General features: G+C 38.8%; 1 protein-coding gene across 2 annotated transcripts; it reads left to right on the plus strand.

Annotated features, from left to right (window-relative positions):
- Positions 1-1,086: 1,086 nt before the first annotated feature.
- On the plus strand, positions 1,087-16,326 carry tmem248 (transmembrane protein 248). Of its 2 annotated transcripts, none has more exons than XM_010737224.3 (7): positions 1,087-1,482; positions 2,862-3,020; positions 3,640-3,928; positions 7,281-7,431; positions 8,564-8,747; positions 11,036-11,217; positions 12,823-16,326. In XM_010737224.3, the coding sequence occupies exons 1-7, from the start codon at positions 1,480-1,482 to the stop codon at positions 12,878-12,880; spliced, it is 1,026 nt and encodes a 341-aa protein (XP_010735526.1). In that variant the 5' UTR covers positions 1,087-1,479; the 3' UTR covers positions 12,881-16,326. The 2 variants fall into 2 exon arrangements, with proteins under 2 accessions (XP_010735526.1, XP_010735534.1); XM_010737232.3 differs by having other exon boundaries at positions 1,091-1,482; positions 11,036-11,179.
- Positions 16,327-26,748: the final 10,422 nt, after the last annotated feature.

Below are 26,748 nucleotides of genomic sequence, written 5' to 3' on the forward strand. Positions count from 1 at the left end.
ATAAAAACTCATTATTATATTCTTACTGTTGACGTTAATATAAACCATAATGATATTATATATCATATTTATACCACATTCTTATCTTTTTGCACATTTTATTTACATATTCATATTAGATTATTTATAGCATGCATATCTTGTAGTCACGTATTTATTATGCATATATTATACATATACTATACACCATATCATATCGTGTGGCATATATTATACATATACTATACACCATATCATATCGTGTGTATATATATACACATCAGTATCAGAATCAGAAATACTTTATTAATCCCCGCAGGGAAATTGTGTTTGTTATAGCAGCTCCCAAACGGTAAGTGAGATAGTAAGTAATAGCAGGAAAACAAAACTTTAACACTATATACCTATAAGATATCCTATTTAAACACTATATACACATGTATAAATAACAGTAATAACAGTAAATAAAAGCTAAGTAACAGTGAACTATACAATATGTAAAGAAAGTAAATAAAGAATTTAGTCTCTGAGAATACACTGATTGTTTAAGGATATTATATACATGTGTGCATACTAAACATTGCACCTTGCACTGGCTAAGTCTATGACACATTTTTATGTGTATCTCTATAGATATAGGATATAGAATATTATTATTGTTGTTGTTATTATTATCATATACCGCTGTTATTATTATTTTATACTGTATTACTATTATATACTGTTGTTATTATTATTATTAACAATAACATCAGTACTATTACCATCATCTTGCCACTGCATCTATCTATTTATCCATTGACCTCTTCAGTAAATGATATTTAAAAAAAAAAAAAAAATATATATATATATATATATATATATATATATATATATATATATATATATATATATATATATGCTATGATATGTTAACATCATGAAACGACCACAAATAAATGCTAATTTAAAACATGAAACAATCACACCTAACTCAGTTGCGCAAACTTCCCTAGGTTTATATATTTCCGACGGTACCTGAAAGCAGCAAAAAAAAAAAAAAAAAGTAAACACGCTGAACGCTCTTCCGTCGTCTACGTAAATTACGTACGCGTGAACGTCATCCAACGCCTCTACGACCGATTTCCGCCGCACGCTCTACGGAAATAACGAGAAGGCAGCGCTGCGACGCTCCCTCTACGCAGTGCGGGTACGCGGAGGAGATGTCGGCGGGGAGGACCCAGATATATTATTGACGTTATTCCAGTCTACACGCAAGAGATATTTCTCATCGGGGCTGCAGTGCAACTTTAGAGCAAAGAATGGGAAGGAGTGTACGTGCTGTTTCTCACGCTGAAAGCCTGGCTGCCTCCACTGAACACCGACTTTTGCTCTTCAGCGGTATTTCCAGGAGGGACTAGAGCTAGCAGCACAGGCTAGCTTCGCAGCTAAACAGCTGCCTTTATTGTGGCCCGCAACGAACCTCCCAGCTAGCATCCGTCGCATGCACAGAAAGAAAAAATGGTGAGAGCTGCCAAATGTGTTCTTCCATTGAATCAATCCAGCTGCGTGTTGTAGTTTGATCCTTAATGTGTCAGGTTTCTCACGCCGTTGTCACATCTCGGAACAATTGTCACAGGGCCAGGTAAGTAGCTAGCTTTTCATGCTACAAGGTTGACAGCTTCTGTCTTGGCTGCGGTCCCTTTGATGGAGACAGACAAACACAGCAGCACTGAACGTAAAGTCCCTGCAGCTATGTCGTCTTGTTAGATATGTCATAATGTTTACACTTTGCGGAGCCTCCAGGGAGAACAGCTAGGGTCCCTGCAGTTTGATAGCAATGGCGTTATTCACAAATGTCAACTTTTGAATTGTTGCCATCGTGCGACGCTGTGTTTTGGAGCATGGGAGTAGACATGTAGACTTGTTTTGGTGCAACTGGATGAACAGGATGCACAGGCAGGTAGTTACAACGTGTAATGAGTGGTGACAGGTAGTTATAATACTGTTCTGCCATAATAAAACCTCACTGTATATCACACTCACAGACTGTGAGCACTTTCTTTCTTTCTCGTACGTTGGCTTGTAAAACAATTGAAGTGTCTGCCACATTTAAAGACTGACAAGCCATCATTCCTTTATATTACATGTAGCACTCCTTAACTGACATGCATTGTATTGTATTGTATTGTATTGTATTGTCAGGCCAGTTTATTTGACAAATGAAACAAGGATTAAGAGGCAGTTCTGCAGACATGTCTCTCATTAAAGCATCTCGCTAAACGGGTTGAGATGTGTGTGCACACATATCTAAACACACCTGAAAGGTACTGCACCTGTATCCGGACACAGGTGCACTCTTAAGCAGTTTTCCTCCTGGTGTTTTGTTTTAGGCGTGCTGTTACGACTGAAGCATCGTACAGCGTTTGTACTTGATTCAACAACTCTTCTAGCTAGAATATTTATGTTGTAGAGATTAGATTAAGTCATTACTCAGTTTATCCTCATATCAGTAGCAGCAATGTATGCCATGCCCATACATTTGCATGTTAGACACAACGCAACATTATAAGCAGTCAGATGCTTATAAACTACCTTTTACTGTTGCATAATTCTATATCCACGACTAACATCTGTGTTTGTTTGTTTTTACCACATTTTCTATTATTGCATCACTTCTTTGATATTACTTAAATAGGTCATGGCAGCTATTGTCTATTCTTGGACATCCTTGTAAATGTGTGACATAGTTACTGATAAGATAGAGACAGATACAGATAATAAAAAGTCTGTTAATAATAAGTTAATATTAACCACTGTTATGTAATTCAGTCCCCTCTGATACATAAGCTTCATGCTCAAATGTGTGTTGTTGTTTTTCTCTCTCTTCTCTCCACACGCAGGTGTACCTGTTAAATCCTATAGACAACCTGAGAAGCTACATCAACAACCGTCCACCGCTGGTCATTTTTATGATCAGTGTCAGTGCAGTGGCCATCGCATTCCTGACCATCGGTTATTTCTTCAAGATTAAGGAGATCAAGTCTCCGGAGTTGACGGAGGTGAGTCACACCCAGGTGGTTCTGTTAAAAGAGATGAAATGAGATGATCTGCTCCATTAAGTAGTTCTCAGATACCAGTAAAACAAGGCCACTGCTACTGCTAAATGTCACTCGCTGACCTTTGTGGCCTGCTTCATGCCACAAGGATACATTTGCCCCAAAACATTTGAACCATGTTGTATTTATGCTGTGATCTATTCAGCCTTTTCTAGTCTCACCCTGCTCAGTCTGTATGGCTCAAACTCATTTTAGCATGACAAGTAAAGAATCTTTGTATACTATGCAAGCTTCATAGTACATTTGACACCCTCTCTGCTTAGCTCAAATGTACACATGACTGTTTAGATTATAAAGTGCATGTGTGGAAGTAAACCTTTGCATGTGGACCTGAACAGGAAGCAATTTGCAAATCAAAAAGGCTGTAGTAGCACTTACACTTGCATGTAGGTTGAGATAACGTCTGCCAGTCTGTAACCTAAATATAACAATGGAAGCTCTGTGGCATGGCAGTCTGCAGGAAAGTGAAATATGACTTTATTGATGTGTCAGGTCTGGATCAGGTAATAAGTGTTTGTTGACCCTGTCCAACAATTAAAACACACACTCTTTCTCTCTCCAGGACTGGAATACCTTTCTACTGCGTTTCAATGAGCTGGACTTTTGTGTGTCGGAGAATGAGACGATAAAGCACGGTCTGAACGAGTCGACCACGCCGGAGAGCATGGTTGTGACCAGCGGCCAAGCTCGTTCCAGCACCCAGGTTCCCCTCCTGCTGGAGGACTCGGGTCCCATCAACATCTCAGTCCCCATCACCCTCACGCTGGACCCCCAGCGCCCGTTTGGAGGGTACTCTCGCAATATCACCCACCTGTACGCCACAGTGCTGGGGCAGCAAGTTGGCTTATCTGGTAGGTTCTCTTAGTTTGTATTTGGTGTGTAGTCATGTCTTTAAAAAAATCAAGTCAAGTCGAGACTGTATATCTTTAATAAATGTGAAATTTGTTCAAATCAATTGTGGGGAAATATCAAGCAACTGTTCTGGTGAGTGTGTGTGACACCAATTCCCAAAAAAATCCTCCACAAAAGAAAATGTCATGACTGCACCATGTACAGCATAGCCACAAATCTCTACAGAGCTTGTATTAACTTTTTAAAAGCAATTCCTTGCTGCCACAGTTTGTAAATATACTACACGTACACGCCAGCTGACACAGAGCGCAGTGGGCTTAAAGAAAAAACAGACAGGATCAGACTCAGGGCGTCACTACAAATTTGTTTAACTGCACTGTTGACTCATGATCATCATGAAACTTTCCATGGGAAATAACAGGAAATGAAGTCTGGACCTTAACACGGAACTTTAATATAGTTGGGGAAAATATATTTTAGCATAATCTTGACTAAAACAACTGGATTTCATGCAAGTTCACTTGAGTATCTATGCTGTTCCTCAATCACATGCACGTAGCACACTGCTTACTGCAGGGCTGTTGAGGCCACGCCCCCCTACATGCACTGTGCATTCCTCCTTCACGTGCACTGATGATTTGCACAACCTGGACCACACACAAGACTATTGAAGCCACACATTTGAGACTGTGGACTACATAAAGTGAAGTAAGAAGTAGGTTTTGATGACATTATGGGGTAAATATATTTAATGTATGATATTAATTAACTCGCAAACAGCACATGAAAATGTATTCAGTGCATTCCTAGTTGATAAGTTAGATGTTAAATAAGCTATAGCTAGCATCATTTCATTGATCTTCATTCATCTTATTGTGATGGTAGCTTTCCCCCCAATTTACTAAATTACAACCAATTTCCAGTTAATTCTGATTAATTCCCATGGAAAGCTTCCTATTTGGAATATTTCCAAAATTCCCAATCTTAACTTCCCATGGAAAGTTTCTAAAAAAATTACCAGACATTTTCCACCCCTTTGCAACTCTAGAATTGTGTATATTTGATTGTTTTTGTATGTTACTTACATGGGCTGTTTTTGTGCGGTTGCTGTACAGGGGTAATTCAGCCCTTTTGGGGCTGGCACTTTGTCCTTTTTAGTGGGTTTTAACTTACCTCTCTGTGTGTGGTGACTTTACTCAAATGTGGTGAGCAAACAGTGGCAGCGTTGTGTAACGTTAAGCCCATTTAGCCGTACCTCCTATAGGTTTCAGACTTTAAGGTTTCAAAAGGCAGAGCAAATTGAAAAGTTAATACCACTGGCTTATCATTATCTACACACTTTAGTAGAGTATATGCTTTGAGACGTATCCTAAAGAAACGTGTGTTTTTCCTGTCCCCACGCCTCTGAGGCATGCACAGCTCCACAGAGAAAGAATTTAGGAGGACAAAAGAAAAAAAACGCAACACTGAAACAAATTCAGCAAACAGTCAGCAGAGTTCTTATACTGTCATCTTTGAAGAGAATGAAATATGTGGTCACATACAGCAGGTAAACCAAGTAGATTGAACTTTGGTGTACTTTATGTTCATTGATTTGTCGTGAGGACATTTAAAACACACACACACACACACACTACATCACTACACAACTACACACCGAATCTCATCCAGATGGGCTTTGTCTGCAGTTTTTGTCTTGGTATTATCACTGAATGTACAATACTTCACATACAAAAGTTTACAAAAGAAATGTGCTTGTTTTCTTAAGTGTTAAAGCCACTGAGTCAATAATGAGCTCTACAAATATTTTTATTACAGCAAATAGTCCTGTCTGTATAGAGCTTACAGTGAACAAGAGGTGAATACAAAATAAACAAAGGCGGTGTCTTTTTTCATAGGAGCCTTATAAAATTGATTGATTGTTCATAGTTTAAATGATAGCAATGCATAGCCATAAAGGAGCAGTCTATATTGCAAACCAAATAAAAAATAAAAAAAACTCTTGAGATTAGTGTAAAAGCAGAAATTTCAGTGAGGCATCTGTTAATTCCTGACCTTGTGCTCGATTACAGAGTTGCACAACAGACGGACTAACATGCTGAAGTACTTTGATCATATGCTCAAATCCTCTATTTTTTAAATTGAGCCTGGCCACATATCCGGAGATAAATATTCAGATCTTCTACTCTATACTTAGTTATTACTTCTGAATCTGCAGTGAGAGAGTCACAAGTTTTTGCTCGTTCTGCTTTTCAACCCTTTGGAGTGATGCTGTCGCCGTGTTTTGAAGTGTTTCCACTGACAAACCCGACTTCAGGTCAAACAGTGACAGCACGTTGTTTGACACTTGTCTTGGTCCCACACAGTGGACTGGCGACACTTTAGCAGACTAGCTGAAGGACTACGCTACAGCTGATACATAACAGCTGATGCACTGCCAAAAAAACGTTCCGGCTGAAACTCAGTAGGTGTGTGTTTTTGCAAAACACAGCTACCACAACACTGGAAGGCAGAACTGAAGCTCAAGGCTGTGTCACAGTTTCAATTTCAGAACAGTTACACCCCTACATAAAAGGGTCACATTTTTGCTTTGTTGAGCACAAACCAGCTTTGGGAGACTGCCTTTTGAAGGAGCGCTCAAATAATTCAAGAAGTTGCTTGAGAACTAATCCCCCGCATGACAAACACACATGAACACTAGTTCTCCCCAACTGGAGGAGCTGCTATCATCAGAACAAGAGGAAAAAATGGTCACCCTTCCCCGTGCTCTTGTGTGAATATGACTGGATGTTACCGTGGGCGTATCTACATTTCCATCCAATTAGCCATCAGATGTATTTGACATATTCAGTTTGGTGACTGGAGAGGTTCAGAGAACTTCACGTCCTCAGTTGTTTGACTTTGCCTGTGAGACGTGCAATTCCTTTTATTTGGCACTTAATGTAGACACAAACACATCCATCCTCAGTCACACCCAGGAGTCCACTCAGCTTGACTGATAATCTAATCCCCTTTGCTGTTTGATAAATATTCCATAAGCATGCGGAGTCAGTCTGTCATTTGCTATCAGGGGAGAAGCTTGGTATGATATCAAATGTTGCTGCCGTGCCTCTCCCTGGTTGTTTGCTGTGGGAGTTTTATGCATGCCATTTAGACTGTGTTTGGATCTAGTAATTGTCATCTTATTTAGGTGGTGCCTCTCTTTAGTCATGTAGGTTTTTTTAGCCGGATCCTAATCCAGAGCAGCTGTTCTCATGTCATCATAACCAGTAAGAAAATGTGGTTAGATGTATGACCCTCTCTAAATCAGATCTTTTCTGTAACATGCTCTCATTTGATTTTTGTGCGTAGGCCGGGAAGCCCATGAAGAAATAAACATCACTTTCACCCTGCCTTTATCCTGGAACTCAGATGACTGTGTGCTGCACGGCCACTGCGAGCAGGTGGTGTTCAGCACTTGCATGACCATCACTGCGGCCAGCAATATCTTCCCAGTCACAGTGTGAGTTGGACTGCCTCCCTGACTCATCGGGACACTTTATATGTCTAACTTGAGCTGGCTGATACTGCCAAAATGAAATGCAGTATCGCAACGTTTGTGACTCGAAAACCGTCTAATCATTTCTGACAATATTTTGAGTGTAACTATTAGTGTTTCCATACTATTAATCATAGTTATTAGTTTGAGAAAAGCAAGACGGGCAATGTAATCAGTCGAATTTAGTACAAAGACAAGATATTAAATGTTCAAACTGATAAACTTACATGTAAATATACACCCATTTTCTCCCGCTTCACATTGATTTGTCTGTCAGACTGTAAATATACCATAATAGAGTTTCTTAGAGGGGAAACCACTCTGCTCTTCTGGCGCTTTAGCTTTGTTAGCAGTTACCTAGTCTCACATTCTGTGTGGGAGCAATGCTACTATCTAGCTAGCAGTCATTGAAAGCTCCCTATTTAACTTCAAATATTATTTGCTTATGAATTTGCCTACAGTGCATTTTCTTTGCTCATGCATCGGGAGCAAGTATGCAGCTCGATTTGATGAGTGAAACGAGTCTTAATGAGCGAGAAGGAATGATCTCATGTAGCAAATTAAAGCTTACACGTTACAGATCGGGTGAAACCTTCAGGGATGAGCAGTCTTGTCAGGCTGCAGCACAAATGTGAGACTGAGAGCTGTCAGCAGGGTCATTTAGAGTCTGTCAGATATATTTAGTTTCATCAGATGTCAGACATGACTGAGTTATTGGTAGTTTGTCTTTGCCTCCAGAGTGGACAACCAGTTTGAATCTCACTCTATATGTCAGTGTATCTCACTTAAATGGGAAGTATTATAGTCGTCTGGGATACTTTTTGGAGGCTCTGGGAGCCCAGAGATAAACATAATATATAAAAATGTAAATAATAAGAATAACAGTTTTGCTCTTTCGCTTTCCTACCTCCAGATACATTCACATCCCATTTTTGTCCTTTTTGTTTTATAGATAATGTTCTCTATTAAATTACAAAAGAGCCAATAATAAATCAGTATCTATCAAATAAATAATAAGAATCTTTCAAGATCTGAGTTCAATGAGCAAGTACCTTGACACCAGTCAACAGACAGCAATCTTTGTTTTGGTTTGCAGGCAGCCACCACACTGCGTGCCAGAGACGTACACCAACGCCACGTCTTGGTACAAGGTGTTCACCACGGTCCGTGACTCAGACACCAAATACAGTCAGGACTACAACCCCTTCTGGTGTTACAAAGGAGCCATCGGCAAGGTGTACCACGCACTCAACCCAAAGCTCACTGTCATCGTTCCTGATGTGAGTCACTGCCTCCTTTTTTTATTTTATTTTATTTATTTTTTTTTTTTTTATCTGCTTGCAAACATTTTCCAGTTATTATAATAGAGCTGTAATGATTTCTAACCCTGCCACAACGCTGCTTATCAATGTTTTTGGCTTTAGGGAAACAGTGATCAGCATTTGTCACCATTTTCTGACATTTCATGGAAGAAACAACTAATCGATTAATCGAGAAAATTCTCAACAGATTGATCAAAAATGAAAATAATCATCACAGCCATAGGTTCACGTGTTTAATGTCATGTCTCAGTTAACTTAATTGGAAGCTAATGAGTCAACAAAACTATGCGGTAGTCACCTACTGTGAACACCTCTGCTGAAGATTTGGTGTGACTTGAATACAGTTTTTCATTTCCTAAATCATTCATTCTTATTATCTATATATTTAGTTCATTTAAAACTGACTATACACACAAGGGGACAGCTGTGGCTCAGGATGATCATCACTTATAATCGGTGGTTCAATCCCCGGCTCCTCCAGTCTGCATGCCGAAGTGTCCTTGAGCGAGATACTGAACTCCAGATTGCTCACAAAGGCTGCCCCATCTGTGTGTAAAATGTTAATGAATTATTAGCTCCCAAAACCAATGACCAGTTGCATGGCCTTGCATGGCCATGGCCAATGCCATTAGTGTATGAATGTGTGTGAATGGGTGAATGAGATGTGTAGTTTAAAAGCGCCTTAAGTGGTGGGAAGACTAAAAAGGCGCTATACAAGTACAGTCCATTTACAAGATGGAGCATCTGTAAGCAGCCTCTTGGAAAGGTTAGAACTGCTGTCCTGAACAGATGATTGAAAGTATGTAGTTCTTCATGTTCATACTATATTTATACACTTTCTTTTCTAGAATGTATTCATGAAGTCACTGTAGCACAGCACAATACAAAAAACAATCCAGGAAAACCAAAATGTGACAGAATGATTGTGCTTTGTAACTATTCAGGTGGTATATGATCACTCGCCCACCCACTTTTAAGGACAAATGTGACCAAACACAAAGCCCATTCTGAAAGCCATTTAGTATTGTTCCAGGATTACAATGAACCCATTGACAGCCCACGACTGGGCACTGAAATGTCCAGTGAGCCTGGAAACAATTTGAAAATATATGCTGTGCCTGCGCAGTTACCTGATCTCAGCCAACTTCAACACACAGCAGATTTGAGACTGGTGCTAGAGACAGGCCTTTCCACCATCATTAACAAAATAACAGAGGAGTGGATGGACTTTCGATGTCCCCATTTTCTTTCTGATATTTAGGCAGCGTAAACATCTATAAAAAGCCTGGAGATGCTCTAGGTCTAGCTCTAAAACTCTTTAAAGGTGGCAGACTTTGTAGATGATGACCCATGGCATCTATAGACATTAAAAATATTCACATTCAGGTGACAAAAACATAATTCCTATTTCTAAGTGATAATTAAATATTAATTTCTGCCATATTCTGCAAATAGAGCCCCCTACTGTAAATGTGACACACTGGAGCTTTTTAAAGCACAACATGTCATACCAAGCTGCAAAGTTCTACAATGAAATATTATTATTCCAGAGTTTGTACTGCATTAAAATCAACTTCTATCAAAGTTGCAATGGAGCAAATGTACTGAGATATCCTGTCATAACTCAGAAGTATCAGGCAGTGGCACTGATCATTAATACTTCACTTCAGATCAATCAGCAAAAAGGCTGGTCCTCCTATATACTGAATGAGGGTAGTCAGTTTAGGCGACAGTAGTGAGGGCCACAGACGATGCATCCTGTTGCAGAAAAGTTGAAACCGAATCTAGTTTTGAAAAAAAAAGCAAAAATGCAACCGGACGTTTTCCGTTCAGACCGGTCAAACTGCTCCACAGTCATCCAGAAGTATTACTGAAACTGGAGCAAACTATGATCCTCTCCGAGCTGTGTCTCCACTTTGTTTATTTCGTGTACCCAGCTTTTACGTCTGTGTCTGGGTTCTCTGTTTTGGTTTGGGTCCATTTGTTTGAGTGAGAGTGAGAGTGAGAGAGAGAGAGTCCAGCAACATAGCAGATGAATAAGGAGAAGGAGTGCTAGAAAGTCATTGATTGTTTCGCAGCGCACACACCTCTGCACAACCCTGTGGCTCATCGCTGCAATGATTGATTTGGTCTAATTTCAACCTTTGAGTATATTGAGGACGTGTTTTGTTGTAAGGCAGTTAAAATAATCCATATAATGCAATTACTCTGAGATATTTCATTCTGCTTTGTAACTCTCTTACCAGGACGACCGTTCCCTCATCAACCTGCACCTGATGCACACAAGCTACTTCCTATTTGTCATGGTCATCACTATGTTCTGCTATGCAGTCATCAAGGGGCGACCTGGCAAAGTACGACAAACCAACCCTGACTTCTGCCCTGAGAAGGTACAACAGACACCAGCAGTGCTATATGACGTGAACAGGTAGTTCAAGCCAAGCATCGATTGACCAGTGATTGGTCAAAGACTTGATCCAATCACACTGCTGATTCTCTACTTACTGTGTAAAGTACATGGACATTTACTGTATCTGTAATGGTTTTCTTTTGGTACATGAAATCCTTATTGCTTAATTTTCCTGTCTATGATACAAACATTTTGCTAATTATGCTTAAACTGATTAAAATGATTACAGCAGGAGAGGTGTTGTTGCTACTTCCAAACTTTCCAAAAGCTATAAATCCTAGTTATGTGCTGCTGCTGGTGGTCCTGCTGCGTCTGCATAGTTGAGTCTTGCTTGAAAGAGCTATTGGAAGATTGTCCTCTTTGGTCTTATTGCTTGCTATTGCACAACATACACAACAACATTGCCCACATGTAATCATCACAGCCACTGTAAGAGGTGCCAGCTCACACCAGTCCAGGGATTAACAATTTTAAGATAGCACAGCAAGTGCTGAGTCATTGCCAGAGTCAGGCCAAACAGATGGTTTTGAGTACCCTACTGTGGGAACAACAGAGCGAATTTATAATTTTTTTTCGATCCAGCTAAAGTAAATATATATCACTTGCATCAAGTCTAGACTTTGCAAACACATAAGATCATTTCCCCGTCCAAAAAGGGGCAGTCGCTTTCTCCAAAAATAAAATTGCAACTTAAAAAACGGATAATCCCAAAACATATAGTACCACACAGGAATATATAAACATTATACAGGGAGTCAGACGAGGTTGTACACTTGAGGTTGCTTTGCTCCTCTTGGTGGCTCCGCTACCTGACTTGATTGGGAATGTAGCAGGCGAGTCTGCAGATGTGTTGTCATCGTAGAGTAAGGCGACTACTACAGACTTATCATATCTTTGTTACTCTGCCATCTACGACATCAACCCTAAAACACTTCCATACACTGCTCCCCAGATGCTTTGGTGTCATTCTTGTTGACTCAAGGCAGCTTTGCTCACTGGTGTCCTCCATTTTTACGTAGCAAACACCATGACATTATGAGCTTAGATTACTGATAGGTCAGTAGGTCAAGCTGATAGTGGAGCACCCTCTGTAGAAACACAAGGCAAATTATTCAAATTGATTGTAGGTTCATTTTATAAATGAGGCCCCAGTTCTTTGTCTAAGAGCTCACTTTGGTTGTCTGTGCTTGTTCTATTCCTCCCTGCATCATATCAAACTCATCTGCTGACCAACTAGAGCAGAATGTGTCTATATATATATAGTTTAGATCTTTTATTAAAGAATAGCTTCACTCACTCTGTGATAAATATGTCTCCTTTTGTGTAGCTGCTTCACAATAAACATCTAACACTGGTTCAGAAGCATCAGCAAAAACTTAACACACCTCAGCTGGATGTGACACACAGTGTTCGGTGTTTCAAAATGGACTAACCCAGCCCAACCCAACCTATGAAATTGGCAGACCCAATGCATGACCTGACAAAATCTGATCGAATAACAAATCATTTCATTGTCAACTTGTGTTCATCTAACGGCACTACTCTTGTCCATATCAGCAGTCTGTGTGGGATCTCTGTTTTTGAGTTTGTTAGTTGCTCTAAACCCCATTTCTTCTGTTGCAGGTGGCGTTGTCAGAGGGTTAAAAAGACATCAGAGAGCTATGTCAGAACTTACCTGTAACATGGACAAACTCAAAGAAACAGAAGAAATAAAAATAAACATACCAGTTGCCTAGTGAACCTTGGAAATACGACAAGGGACACAAAAGCTCTGTGAATGCATTACTCTTGCAATGTTGGGTTTCTCCAACCAAAGATATACAAGTGCCTGTATCTGTCGTGTAAATATTTGTAGGAACTCTGATATTCTGTGCAAAACCTTTTTTTTTCCTTTCTTTTTGTTTATTATTATTGTATAATAATTATTTTGCCTGAGTCCCCTTGTGCCATGTCAGAACATGCAGTACATAAACAAAGCAGAAGGACAGATCCAAGAACCATTTTTCTAGCAGTCATTTGGCCTCATTTATCAAGCAAGAGAGAAAAACCACAGAGAATCCACCCTATGGCATTCATCACAGATTTCAGTTCTTGCTGTAAATGTTTGGATATCTCAAAAACCGTGTGTAAACAAAGTATTTTTTATCTCCCATGATGAGAAAGCATGATGTTTAGTCACTTGAAATATGAACTAAATATGCCTGAATATGCAGGTGGAGATATTCGCTTGAGGATGAGATGCTTGTAACACATTTATAATTAAGTTTTTCGGTATGCACTTGTTGCAGCTTCAACAGGGAAGACAATTAATTTGGCACTTTTCTCTGCGACGGTGTAATCAGAAGTCTGATCAGAATTTGGACATTACAAATTTCTGTTTTGAAAGTAGCAGTTGGTTTAATTTAATTGAACTCTCAGTTGTATTAGGTCTTTACTGATTAACAGTTCCCTGTGTGTCTGCAATGTCAACAAACATAGCAAAGTATTTAGATGATTGCACTGTGCACATTAATATATGAACAGAATACAAATGTTGACAGTGAAGTTAAGTCCCGCAGTTTTAATCCGTTTGGATCCTATTAGGCTTATCAGTAAGTCCATTTTAATGGCAGTTGAATAAGCTGCTGTACTTCCTGTGATTTGTGTTGAAAGTTGTATTTGTTGTGTTTTTTTTTCTTCTTTTTACTTTGAGACAAAAAAATATTGTCACACTTAAAATATGAATTTCTGCCTTTTTTGTTTTCCTTCCTCTTTGGATTCATCACTCACCCGCCTCTTGCCTGTTGCTGCCCGTCACTGCAGCAGTTTTGTAGTTTGGGCTTCTAGACTTAAGTGATGTTCAGTACAGTCTTCTCTGTTGCACCTGGATGAAGCAAAACATTTATCTTGCCTTACCCTATGGTGGACTTGCTTGCTTGAAAATAGAAGATCGTTTTCTCCCTTTCCGACATTAACTCGCTGGTCCCTTCTTCCATGGTCATCCTTTCTCTTTTTGTTTCTTCCTGTGCGAGGATCTTTGACCTGTTAATGTTAATGGGTGATTATATTTTAGGATGCTTTTGAATTATTTGTGCTTTTATTTCAAGCAAAACATTATCAGTTGCACGTCTTCAAATGTTTGCATAGTTAGTGCACCTTTTAGATTTCTTGCACATTTTGTGTTATTTGCTCATGTGATGATTTTTTTTTTTTTTTTTTTTTTGTCTAAGGTCACATGTAAACAGTCTGATACTGAACTATATAAACCTTGTTTTATTTGGGACTTTTTGAAAATAAATATAATTATATATTAGTATATAATTATATTTATTTAACAATGATGATATATTTATGATTTCAATCATTTAAATTTTAAATTTTTTTATTTTGTATTTTGTTGTACAACAAAATGTGCAAAAACTCACTCGGTGTGCGAATGTGTAAGTGAGTTTGGGGAATGTTTAGATAAATAAAGGCGGATTTAGACTGTCAATCTTAGTTCCATGTGACCAAACATCTGCTAATGAAAGGATACTTCATTCTTCTCCACAAGTGAATTGAACTGAAATTTAACATTTTCACATGAATTGTGTGCACAATGTGACTCGACTTGCTGTGCTGAAACTCTTACTGTAGCTTTAAGGATGAAACTTATGCTCTTCCAGTGATTAGGATTCATATTTCGAGAGCACGGCAGACTGACAATCATTTATTCTAAATGTAGTGCAGCTCAAATTCGATCTAGGATAAAGATCACAATGTATCTAATTGGATTAAGATTGTTGTCAATGTGTCAATGTTCAATTCCTGAGTCACCAACAGCTATCCACTGTGCTATCTCGACACAAAAAAACAGTCTTAAAAAAAACTAGAGTAACAGTCAAAGTCCGCCTTTAATGTCTGTTATGTATGACTTTTTTTCAATAGCAATTACTGATTTTACTTACCTCTGTGTTACAATTATGTTCCATAATTGATGTACCCATTGAATGTACTTTTTTTATAAGCAGCAGAATCTAAATCTAAGATGCAAGAATTCCAAGTGATTTTAAACTATGATGTAGTTAGATTTTTTTTCCAGTTTAAAAGGCTTTACTTGAATTGTTTTTTTTTGTGTGTTAGAGTGGTATACATATAAGGTTTATCCTTTTGTGAGGAAAAAAAATGAATCTCTTGTCACACTTTGTACATTTGTTTGATTTTTGTGAGTATGTTGGTGAATGAGTGTTTTGCGCCCCCCCACCCCCTATACTGAATGATGTGAGGACAAGTCTTCCTAATTCTGATGTGTATCATATTTGAAAATGAATGTGTTGCTTTTACTGTCATCGATCTCCTGCGTTTTCACAGTGGGACTCATGTTTTGTTTGGGATGATTTGGCAGCTCTTATTGGACAGTTGGAAATGTTTGGGCGTCGGATGGGAAACGGGTGGTGTTTGGCTGGGTGTGTGCGAGTGACGGGAACTTGATGTGACTGAAGCATGCCGTATTATTGCCAAACATCATGATTTATGTCAGTGACCTGCGTTTACTTGCTTCTTACCCCTCCTTGTGTGATTTACTATGTTCATCTTTGGTTAGAATTGCATCTGTATAATTGCAAAATGCCTTAACATTGACCAGTTCCATTTAAGTTTGCTTTGTTTCACATATCACATATTGTAAAACACCCTGGCTTTACAGAAACAAATCCAAACGCTACTTATTTTATCACATTTGAGCTCTAAGAAGCTCAAACTATTGTGCTTGTTTAAGTGCACATTTAGAGAAATGGGTTTGAAAGAGGAGCAGATGCTTGCTGTTGTAGTTTTTAAACTACTCCACTATATCACTATGGATTGGAGTCAAAACAGAGGAGTCATATTCTCCTTAGTTGCAGCATCTCACAGTGTTCTCGAACACACAAGCCTCCAATATAAGGCTGCCACTTCACCTTGTTATCCTTTCTGTCATGTTAGTAGCGCTTACAGGCAAATATTAAGCCAACTCTGTGCCTTCTGCACTATCGAGCTGCATCCTCCTCCCTGTACATACAGTAGATAGGACTGTAGGTTTAATGTGGCTAGAACGTCATTCAAACCCCTTTTCCTCTCCAGTGGAACTGCTGTAAATGAACTCAAGTTTAAATAAACTGTCTCTAAAGTTCATCATCTTCTCCCTGACTCTTCTTCTCTCCACTGCCATGGTTGTTATCCTTGTCCCTAATGATCTGGTGGTACTAAAGGTGAAATGCCACAGAAATATTAAATGCTTGGTCCAGGTCTCAAGCTGTCTATGTAGGAGTTGAAGACTGGTGATGCTTTATTTGTTATTGCCATCAAATCCAGTGAAAAGACCAAAGCCAACAATCAATTAGTCTGTCCTATAAGGAGCTCTCAGCAACCAAGCCCATTGATTTCTTTCTTGGTTTGCTGTGCCTTTATTTGGAGAGGGACAGCTGAAGATATGATCTTCAAAAACAGACAAACAAAACTCAGTAATTTCCGAAAAAACCTTTAGCAAACCTTATTCAAGCTGGAGTAAATACATTTGTCTGGAAGCATTTTCAGCTGAGGATTAAGGGGCATGACTTGTTAGTTGGATCAGTTTGGATCAGAAAAATGAACAACAAGATAAAGTTTGATTCTGGCATTTGTAAAATCTAAGCTGTATGGTTTGAATATGACCCTCAAGCCAAGACACTTAAAATACATGGGATCAGTTTGGTAGTTGTGGTTAGAGGAGATGATAAATTGTTTAATATGTGACGAACTTTTATCAGTGAGATTCAAAGGGCAAAAGGCAGCAGGGCAGAATTACCAAGCAGGCTTAACCACTGCAGACCTTGATGAACAAAGGTCAAAACAGCCCTCGCGATCCAAACCACCAAGCAAACCCATCTGCCCTCAGTCTTAAAAGTTAAATAAACTTTTGCATTAAGGGAACTATGTTCAGAAGTTTTAGCCATGTCAGTTTTTAGGGAAGGTAACAAAAGTCGGTTGGTTGGTCCATCACTTTGGACTATTTAACAGAGATTTTTATTGTTTTTTTTGTTTGGGAATTAAGTTGGTACACATGTTCCCTTATCACTTTGAGGACTCCTTGTGTTTTGATCTAGCGCCAATATTGTTTATGAATTACATGTGGTCACATATAAGATCAGATAGAGGAAAGCAGTTGTCACGTTTCAACATGTGGAGCACATGTAGAAGTCATGGGCTTCACACATTGTACCAAATGTATACTTTGCACACGTTTTCCATGTGCAAAGTATGTTTATGTGCAAACCACATGTACGGAATCATGTGAAAATTTATCTTAAACAGCTATACTTTGTGTTTAGTACTAATTAGAAAATGTTAGCGCTGAACAATTTCCACACTGATCTTTGTGAGGTTTTATTATATATTTTGCACCTTTCTGAGAGCTGCTGGCTTATTTCCATTTCATTATGCCATTAGATTTAACTCAGAGACATTTGAAACCCGCTACCTTCCTAAGCTCTGGTTCTTAAAGGATTAGCAAAGGTTGTGTTTTGTGTAGCACTGCATGCTCCTTCCCCTTTGTGCTCATTTGCCCAATATCAGCTTGCATCCAGGAGCTGGGTAGAGAGAATAAACAGCTTTTTAGTACAATGTAACAGAACATTTTGTTTCATTAATCCACCCACTGCCTCTCCTCCACACTAATACAGCCAGAATCAACAACAAGGTGTTTTCCCACAGCGTAATCAGCTCACACTGGACAGTTTACATGAGCCATGATGTTTGCAGGAGAATCATAATCAAGAAGGTTAAGGACGTGTTTGACTTTGAGAAATAAGCATTGCCTAGGTATATAAAGTCTGATATGGTTTATTCCTCTGTGCCATAGGGCTTCACTGTTGATGAAAAACTATTGCTACTACAACCACATAAATCCACTTTGATGTGCTAGGTGACAGGTTCTGTCATTGCCATAAATAAAGCAACTGTAACTCTGTGATGTAGTTTCTGAAGAGCTGTTGTGAAGTTCAGAGTGTGGTGGCTCTGGCTACCGTCATTGGCAGTCCTGCCCCCTCCAGCCCTGGCTAATGGAGCTGAGTTGCACTGAATGAAGCCTGGTTGTTGCACCCACCTGCCAAAGTGCCCACACTCTTAATTATGCATCATTTTAAGCCTTATATATAAAAATAATTGGAATGCATGCTTTCACAGTTGTCATGAACAGGGAAATTAGCTATAGAGACCACACTATTTCTTGCACCAGGCTGTAACAATGTTTATTTCTGCTGTGAAGTTGGACATTTTAACATTGGGGGCTTATAAAGACAGACTAATTATGTAGCCAACCCCCAAGTGGCCATTTGAGGAACTGCAGTTTTGGCACTTTGTATTAGATTCACTTCCCGAGGTTGCTGCTTGTCCCCAACAAAGTCATTATTTACTGTCACATCAGTACGGAAGCCCTAAAAGGCCATACATACATACATTTTATTCCACCCGTTTTCTCGTGATAACGAGATAATTTTCCTCCGTTTTCTCGTGATAACGAGATAATTAATCCAGAGCACCACTTGTTCTTCCATTCACATTTAGCAGGGCATCCCAGAACAGCCAGACATATATTTTTGTGTGACTGGACACTTCATGGGGCGCTGCCTTGCTGATGTTTGCAGACTAACACGTCTGCGAGAATGTTAACCTTTTGATTTTCTCTTATATGAGCATGTTTTGTTTGTTTGTTTTTTTTGTTTCATAGATTTTGGTTGTCACATGGATCACACAAGCTGTCGGGTCCCTCACCATTTAGTGTGTGTATTTACCCACTGGAAGGGTTCATGTGTGTATTTGATCTCGAGAAAACAAAACGATAGTCTAGTGTATTAAATCAATTGCGCCCGTATTACAGAATGTATGGCAAATGCATACAGAGCGAACAAACCTATAACGCCACTGTAAAATCCCTTTGATCTATAATTTCTGACAAAGGGATTTTACAGTAGAGTAAATATTGTACATAATGTCTTTTTCAATTCAAAATAATGAACTTTGAGGATGTGAACAGTCAGGATGGTGAACAGTCAGGATGGTCCTGAGATGAAGTGTATCAGCCTTTGTCAGAAATTCATTCCATATCATAGACTACATGCATTTGCCATACATCCTGTAATACGGGCGCACTTGATTTAATACACTAGAGTATCGTTTTGTTTTCTCGAGATCTCGAATTCATTATCTCGTTATCATGAGAAAACAGGAAATGATCTTGTTATCACGGGAAAACGGGTGGAATAAAATGTATGTACGTATGGCCTTTTAGGGCTTCCGTACATCAGAGTTACTACAACTAAGAGATTTTTTTTAAAGATATACGTCTTTAATTTGGGCGTGTCAAAGTCTTTGGGAGACTAATGCATTATGTTTTTTTTTGTTGTCTTTTCAATACAATTTGTTGACACTAACCTGACTTATCTTTTTAGAAAAGAACATGCACCCACACTATTTTAAAATTATAGCCCAGCCTTTACACTCGTTTTGATACAGATCTTGACAATCTACATATTCTATAATAGCAATTATGTGAACCGAAGGAAGAAATTAGTGCATACTGAGTCACTGACGAGAATCCTTGGGGAGCTTAAGTAGTACACAGTGTACTGTGAATGTTAAAGACTTGCAGGCACGAGTAGTTACAGATTGTCAAAGCAGAGTGAGTGCTGATATGTAAAATACATATAACGGGCTGAAATGAAGGGTAATTTCAGAGCACGGCACCTGACTCCAAATCAACCACTTAGCAGTGCCGATAATAGAGCATGTTGGAGCTTGTCTATAGGAGGAGATATTGGGATGCTGTCATTATTTGTCATTTGTTTGTTTCTAATATTGGACTTAAATCTGTTGGTGGAACCCACTGGCTGTCATTATCCTTTGAATGTTATTTTTAAAATCTCCACTTGGCTCTGAAATGTGTGGTGAAAGCCAGCAGGCATGGAGTGATTAATATTCAGATATCACAGCCGGATGGAAATTATTAATTCCCACAAAGACAATAGTAAATGCTTTTAAGCCAGCGATTTGTTTGAGAGACAAATATGTTATCACCATCCCTGCACTGTCTATGAGTTGGGGTGACTGTGGAAATGTTTTGTGCCAAAACCTGATTTACCTCTCCAGTAACCACTCTTTCAAATGCACATATGGCCAAAAGAAAGGGCTCCAAAATATCACCAGGCATGGCGCCACAAGACCTCAAGCACCTAGTTTTGATGCCAAAGCTTCCTACACTACTGGACTTTTTTGCCTGTAAGTAACAAAAAGGTGGTGTTTATTGCAGGTGCAAACGCACATGCATAATTTGACTTCATTTTTATATGCCACGTATAGTACCCTTTTCTTTGAAGCTGCACAAGTTGTTGAAAATACTGTTGTATAATCACAAGAGGACATTTCATAGTGATGAATCAACAGAGAACATTTTTTTTCCCTAGCTCACAAAACTGTAGGCAGCTGTTTTCAACAAAAAAACGCTCTAATAAATCCACACAGCACCAAACAAAATGAATTGATGACTAAATAGTGAATAGTGAAGCATTTAGCAGGTAAAAAGACAGATAATTCGAGTACAAAATGGAGGTAAAATGAGAGTGAATATCAGACTTATCAATACAAGTGGACAGAAACATGACTCCACATATATTGGATGTAAAAGTAGCCAGTTTGTTGTTAAAAGGCCAAATCAACTTTACGAGGTGATAAATGTTATTGCCATGTTTTTATTGTCAGGTGTGCTGTTTGTGGCGGCATGGTTTTGACCAGGCATCTTGCCCTAGCAGTGGAAGCACAAAGTCCTGTTTGAGAATAAAACGTTCGAAAGAAATTGTAAGTGAAAATGACGAGGGGTGTACGCTCAGCCATTGGAGCATGGGGAAACATCCCCCTTGCAAACCAACTCAGGCTTCTGTTGTTTTAACAAAAGTTTATTAGTCTGATGACTTCCTCTCCAAGTGTTTAATCTCAACAACAAGAATGCTTGGCCCTGAAGGCAGGAAGGAAGGATAATCCATAAATGACCTGCAGTAATTCTGTTTCATTTACTTATTGGCATAAGAACATTAAACAAACCGAGCAAGGGCACCATCCATAACATTTATAATGACTTGCACGCTGGTTTGCAGGATGAGTAACTGGGACACTAAACAGAACTCAGCCTTGATTACAAAAGCATGATGACAAAGCATCTGTGACAAAAGTCTAAGCACTGAACTTCCTCGGGCCGTCAACCTGCAGCTCTCAGTTAGAAGACCAGTGGTCAGTTGGTTGCACTTTTGAACACTATATTGCCTCTCATGAGGACATATAAAATACATAAAAGGACAAAAGCTTGTCAAAAGTCTTTTTTACACACCACACAGTTTGATAGGTTAATGCAGGAAAAAACCCCGGTGCAACTAATAATGTTAATTAGGGCATGTGGACCTGTTCCAAGACACTCATATTGAAGCCATGCCAAATAGCATTTAGAGATGGAAAAATTTAAAGAATCAAAGAGAACTGTCCCAACTTTGCTAAAGAATTGGTCTCCAATGTATTGTTTTAGTGAAAGAGTGATCAGCACTTATTCTGCAAAGAGGATTGTGAAGTATGTGTGTTCACGTCCTGCCCAGTATTACGGCTACACAATGTTTGTTAAAAATTTCAGAGAGGTGTTAATTCAACTGTATGTTTATAACTAAAGTCAGTGGTGATGTTGGACTGGACAAGGTCTTGGATCAAGGTTATCTTTATTGGTACACTAATGGACATGTGTTAAGCAGAGAAGGTTCACATAATGGCAGACTCACAATTTGAATGTTTTATTTGTAGCAGCAGAATACATTTAGACTTTGTCGTCTAGGCTCCGACTTAATCACTCCCAGCAGATATGTATACATAGATATTGAGGAGAGTTGAGCAAATACCTTAAACTCCTGCAGGTGGGCGCTGAGGCTGTGCTGAGGCAGCTCGAGTTGTGCTCCATTAAATAAATTGCACTGAAAACTATAACCTTAGTATAACATGTCTGACATCAAAACGGTTTTATCCTTTGCTGCTGTTGCTTAATAATCTTTGTATTTTTAGCAGTGGATTACGCCAGTTATATATATATATAATATAAATAAATATATATATATATAATATATATAATATATATTATATTAATATATGTGTGTGTGTGTGTGTGTGTGTGGGGTGTGTGTGTGTGTGGTGTGTGTGGTTGTGTGTTGTGGGTTGGCACACCACGTAAATCATACATGAAAAAAAACATAATCAGGAGCAGGTAGATGTGTAAGCACAGTAGGTGCTGCTCAGTAGTAGTAGTTGCCTCAGTAGCATCAGTTAGGCGAATGATGTCACAGGCCAGGTCTCTTTCACACTGTCATCCCTTTATTTCATTTTCTGCAGGATCACAGGGAGTCACACATTCACAACTGTGTGGAAGAAAAGCCTCCACTGGATACTAAAATTGAATTTATGACTCTCTGAGTTGTTGCCACCAGAGGGCAGGGTTTGCAGACATATAGATGAGTGACAGGCTATTGAGGTTCTTCACCATCCTCCCTTAAATGGATTTCTAATAAATGGCCATAGAATATTTCCTGGGGCAGATGACACAGCTGTTACTGGGATATTCGAAGAGGCAGAAACACTCAAACTGAAAAAGCAACCAGCAACCCTGAAAATTTGTTGTTTTGTCATAAATTCAAGTAAAGTCCACCCTGATGGTTAGACATGTTGGTTTTATTAGTATTAGTATTTTTCAGTATCCATATCAGCATTTCTAATATGAAACATGAGCATAACACAGGGTTGTTTTTCATTCAGGTCAGGTTGACACATTCAGCCTAACAGCTGAGGAAGTTTTCCGTCCTTGAAAGTCATTTATAATAGAACAAAGAGGCTGAGCACCAGTTTCTTCACTTGTCAAACACTGTCCTTCAGTGTTAGACATAATGTTGATCTGTTTGACTGACTGTATTGTACATTGACTGTACAGAAGCCCTGAGAGGCAAAACTAAATTCTGAGAATCCATTTTCTAAGTTTGAACTAAATAGTTTTCTCTTGAACAGGTGGGGAAAACAGAGGTTTCTCATGATAATCTTATTATTATTATTATTTCTGTGAAAATATAAAAAACCCCATTTTCTAAACTGCCTTAAATAACACTTGGAAAAAAAGGCACCTTCTTTTACAGATGAAAAAATAATTAATTTAGAAACATTTTCTAGTTAGCAATGTTGTGGGTTTACAAACTGTTGCTAATGCAAACTAGAAACTAAGCTGAATGTCCACGGACAAACAATTTAACATTACCTGACACAAATCCTGTCTGGAATGGCTGGTACAACAAGTTAGTGTTGTGTGGCTCGGTCTAAGTAAATATATTGTTTTCCCAATTAGAGATGTGCACAACCACCACTTTGGTTGTGGTTGTGCACATCTCTAATTTCTGAAAAAAAGGTGCATCAACTAGAACTACATATCCACCTTTAAGTCATAAACACAGGAGAAAAATATTCAAATCAGAGAAAAATGGATCGGATTGTTTTTCCTCACTTGTCTCGCAGGGCTTCCTTAAGATGGGACCTCATAACAAAAACATTTTTGAGCTCATGTTATGACACGCAAAGAGGAGAAACCCAAAATATTAATGATACAGTTTTGAGGCCCACCATCTTGGCTGTTACCAGAGCCATTAAATCCATGTCTGCAATCGGTTCCTCATAAAATTTCTCTCTTTCTTTGAATTAAGGAAGAAGTTTGGCTCTGCCTACTTTTTTTAACCTAATAACACGAATGGTCATTTTTTTCCCCTTCAGAGCAGTGGGACTCCAATCAGTATCGCAGAGCTAAAACTTGAGCCTGGAGATGTGTGAAAAAAAAAAGAAGTTTGTTCATTTCTTGTTTGTGTCTGTGTGCCGGAACTGTGTGCAGCCAAAATTAAGGGCAGAATTTCAGGCGTCTGTGTGAACCATTACGAACAAGCATATTTGAAAAGGTCACTCTTACCCTTGACTCCCTCATTTTCACACTGGATTCCTGGGTGACGGGAGTGGCAGAGCTTCCTTGGAGCGCTTGTTAAGAGACCATTAATCAGATTTCTCCAGACACGGCGTGCAATTTAACAGAGATTGTTTATTCTTTTTTCATTTATGCTCCTGCTCTGAATAACAACAGCAAAACAAAGCCTGCATTTGGACTCTGTTGTGTACAAAGATGCTTGTATCAGTCCAATAGATGATGAATGTTAGGTGAATATTATTTAGCAGAGGGAAGTCAGCAGCTGAGGGAGGAAGCTGGAGTTAAAACAGTCCAACACATATTTGCATCTCTTTCTCTCTCTGCAGATTTTTTTTTCTTTCTTTCAGAAGTTAATGATCAAGGACACAGCTGGTAAAAAGGAGGCAACCACTCATTCGACGACAGATACAGACTGTCAGGGACAGCAGAGTGCATGGGCTGGATGGAATATGGACTGAATATATTATTGCAACTCACAGTCAAATAAATGGGCTTGCAGATCAGGGAAGTCTGCTGGGGTGGTGAATTATTCATTTAATATGACCAACATCATTACATAAAGAGAAGCCTTTTTTCTTGTTTTTGTCCTAAATACAGAGAGTGCCTGTCATAATATGCTCTAGATGAAACCACAATATACCAGACAAGTCATAATTTAGAGCATAATTCCAGTTTTTATAGTTTTGCCTATCATTTCTATCAGTTATGATTGTGACATTGTACTCATTAAAGTAATTGCTGAGATCTGAAAGGATGGTGACACCGCTAGGACGAAAGACAGTTGAGAAGTCAAATAACCAGACAGATTATCGAAACCATTTTATCATAGTGCTGAAGCTCTGAATGTCTGTAATCATCCCTCATAGCGCATTGTGAATGCACAACTATGGCAAGTGTGGTAGGTCAGATTTGAGCCAGGAGTCAGAATAGTCACTTCACCAGTTTTTACTGTTTAGATAATGTAAAGATTTGTTTGAAACCTGTTCGATTGTCCGACTAATCATGTTTCTACCAGATTTCAACAATTAAGTTGGTGAGTACTGGATAACCTGACTGCACTGGATAGTTTATGCCACCTGAAAAGTTGGCATTGGAAGCTGTTTGGAAAAGGGCAGGAACTTTCAAAAAATACAGGCCAAGTGATTGGATCATCACCAACGAACAATGTAACAGTCAAACTCTTACAGAAGCCAGAATAAGTCTTTTCCATCCAGAAATGCCTAAACAGTTGTTCTATGCTCTTCACTGATGAAGAAATACTCTAACCTCTTTAGGAGTCGCCAGCTATAACCACTAGTGATGTGGTTATTTTATTTATTTTTTATTTTATTTTATTTATTTATTTATTTATTTTAAACTTTTCTCTTTAGGAAAAGTACCTGCAGGCACTGCAGGCATTGGCTACGGGTGTGACGTGCATGCTGTGCAACCAATCATGTAAGGATTGACAAGGAGCGTACCACCAAGAAGGGAGGGGCGGGGGTAGCAGCGCTGAGAGGTGACAAGACACAAGAGGAGGGAGACATGCTGAAGGAGAGAGAGGTGTGAGGACGAGACAGGAGTGTGGTGCAAAAATATTTTATTTTTTACACTATACCAAAAACATTTTGGTTTTATTTGTCCAGATGTCAGTGGTGGCATGTAACAAAGCACATTTACTTAGAGTTGTTATTTAATTTATAATTTCAGTACTTTGTGTGTGGTGTGTGGTGTGTGTGTGTGTGGTGTGTGTGTGTGTGGTGTGTGTTTATATAAATATAAAAAAATAAAATGTCAATAGCTGTCTTTTTTATTTTTATTCTATACTTAGGTTTTTATAGGCGTTTCTATCTGCTTTGTGTAGCAGAGTTGTTCTTCAAGCAAATTAGTGCGTTCATTGGGTGGTTTCAGAGAGTTACAAGGGATTTTACAGCTGTAAATGCAGTTGGCTACAGCAAATTATTGAAATTCAAGTGATATATGCGTTCAAATACTAATCGCAAGTAAAAACAGCGCCAAATTTGCCTGAATTATGAAAGGTAAAATGAAGATGCTCTTCTTGGTGAGCTGAGCCAAATGATCCGGCTCACTAAAAAGAGACGGAATTCCCATCACTAATAACCACTGTGCTTAGACAAAAATGCATAGCATAAAGCCTGGAAGGTGGATTTTTACATGGTCTTGTGATTTTGTGATCTTTGCAAATCTCTTGTCTTGCAAGGTTAGCAAATGGTGGGAAAAGCAGCAGATATTACAGCAACAAAATGTGGAAAAATTACATTAGCGTAATTTGGTGGTAGGTGTCATAAATAAAGAAGCTATGATGACATATTAGCTGCGCTGCAGTTCTCTACAAGTTACTTTTGGTTATAGTGGGCCATGAGCAGCAGCAAAGCGCACAACTAATGCGCAAGAGAAGTGCAATTATAAAACCAATCTTCTCAAAGTTTATAAAACATATTCCTAAATTCTGTCAAGAGAGAGCACGGACCAATAATCTGATCGCTGTCATGAGTTAGACAGAGATTCATTTTGTCACATTAACAAAATAAAGCCCCTGTTTTGCT

The sequence above is a fragment of the Larimichthys crocea genome, chromosome III, assembly GCF_000972845.2.
Source record: "Larimichthys crocea isolate SSNF chromosome III, L_crocea_2.0, whole genome shotgun sequence".
Classification (NCBI taxonomy): domain Eukaryota; kingdom Metazoa; phylum Chordata; class Actinopteri; family Sciaenidae; genus Larimichthys; species Larimichthys crocea.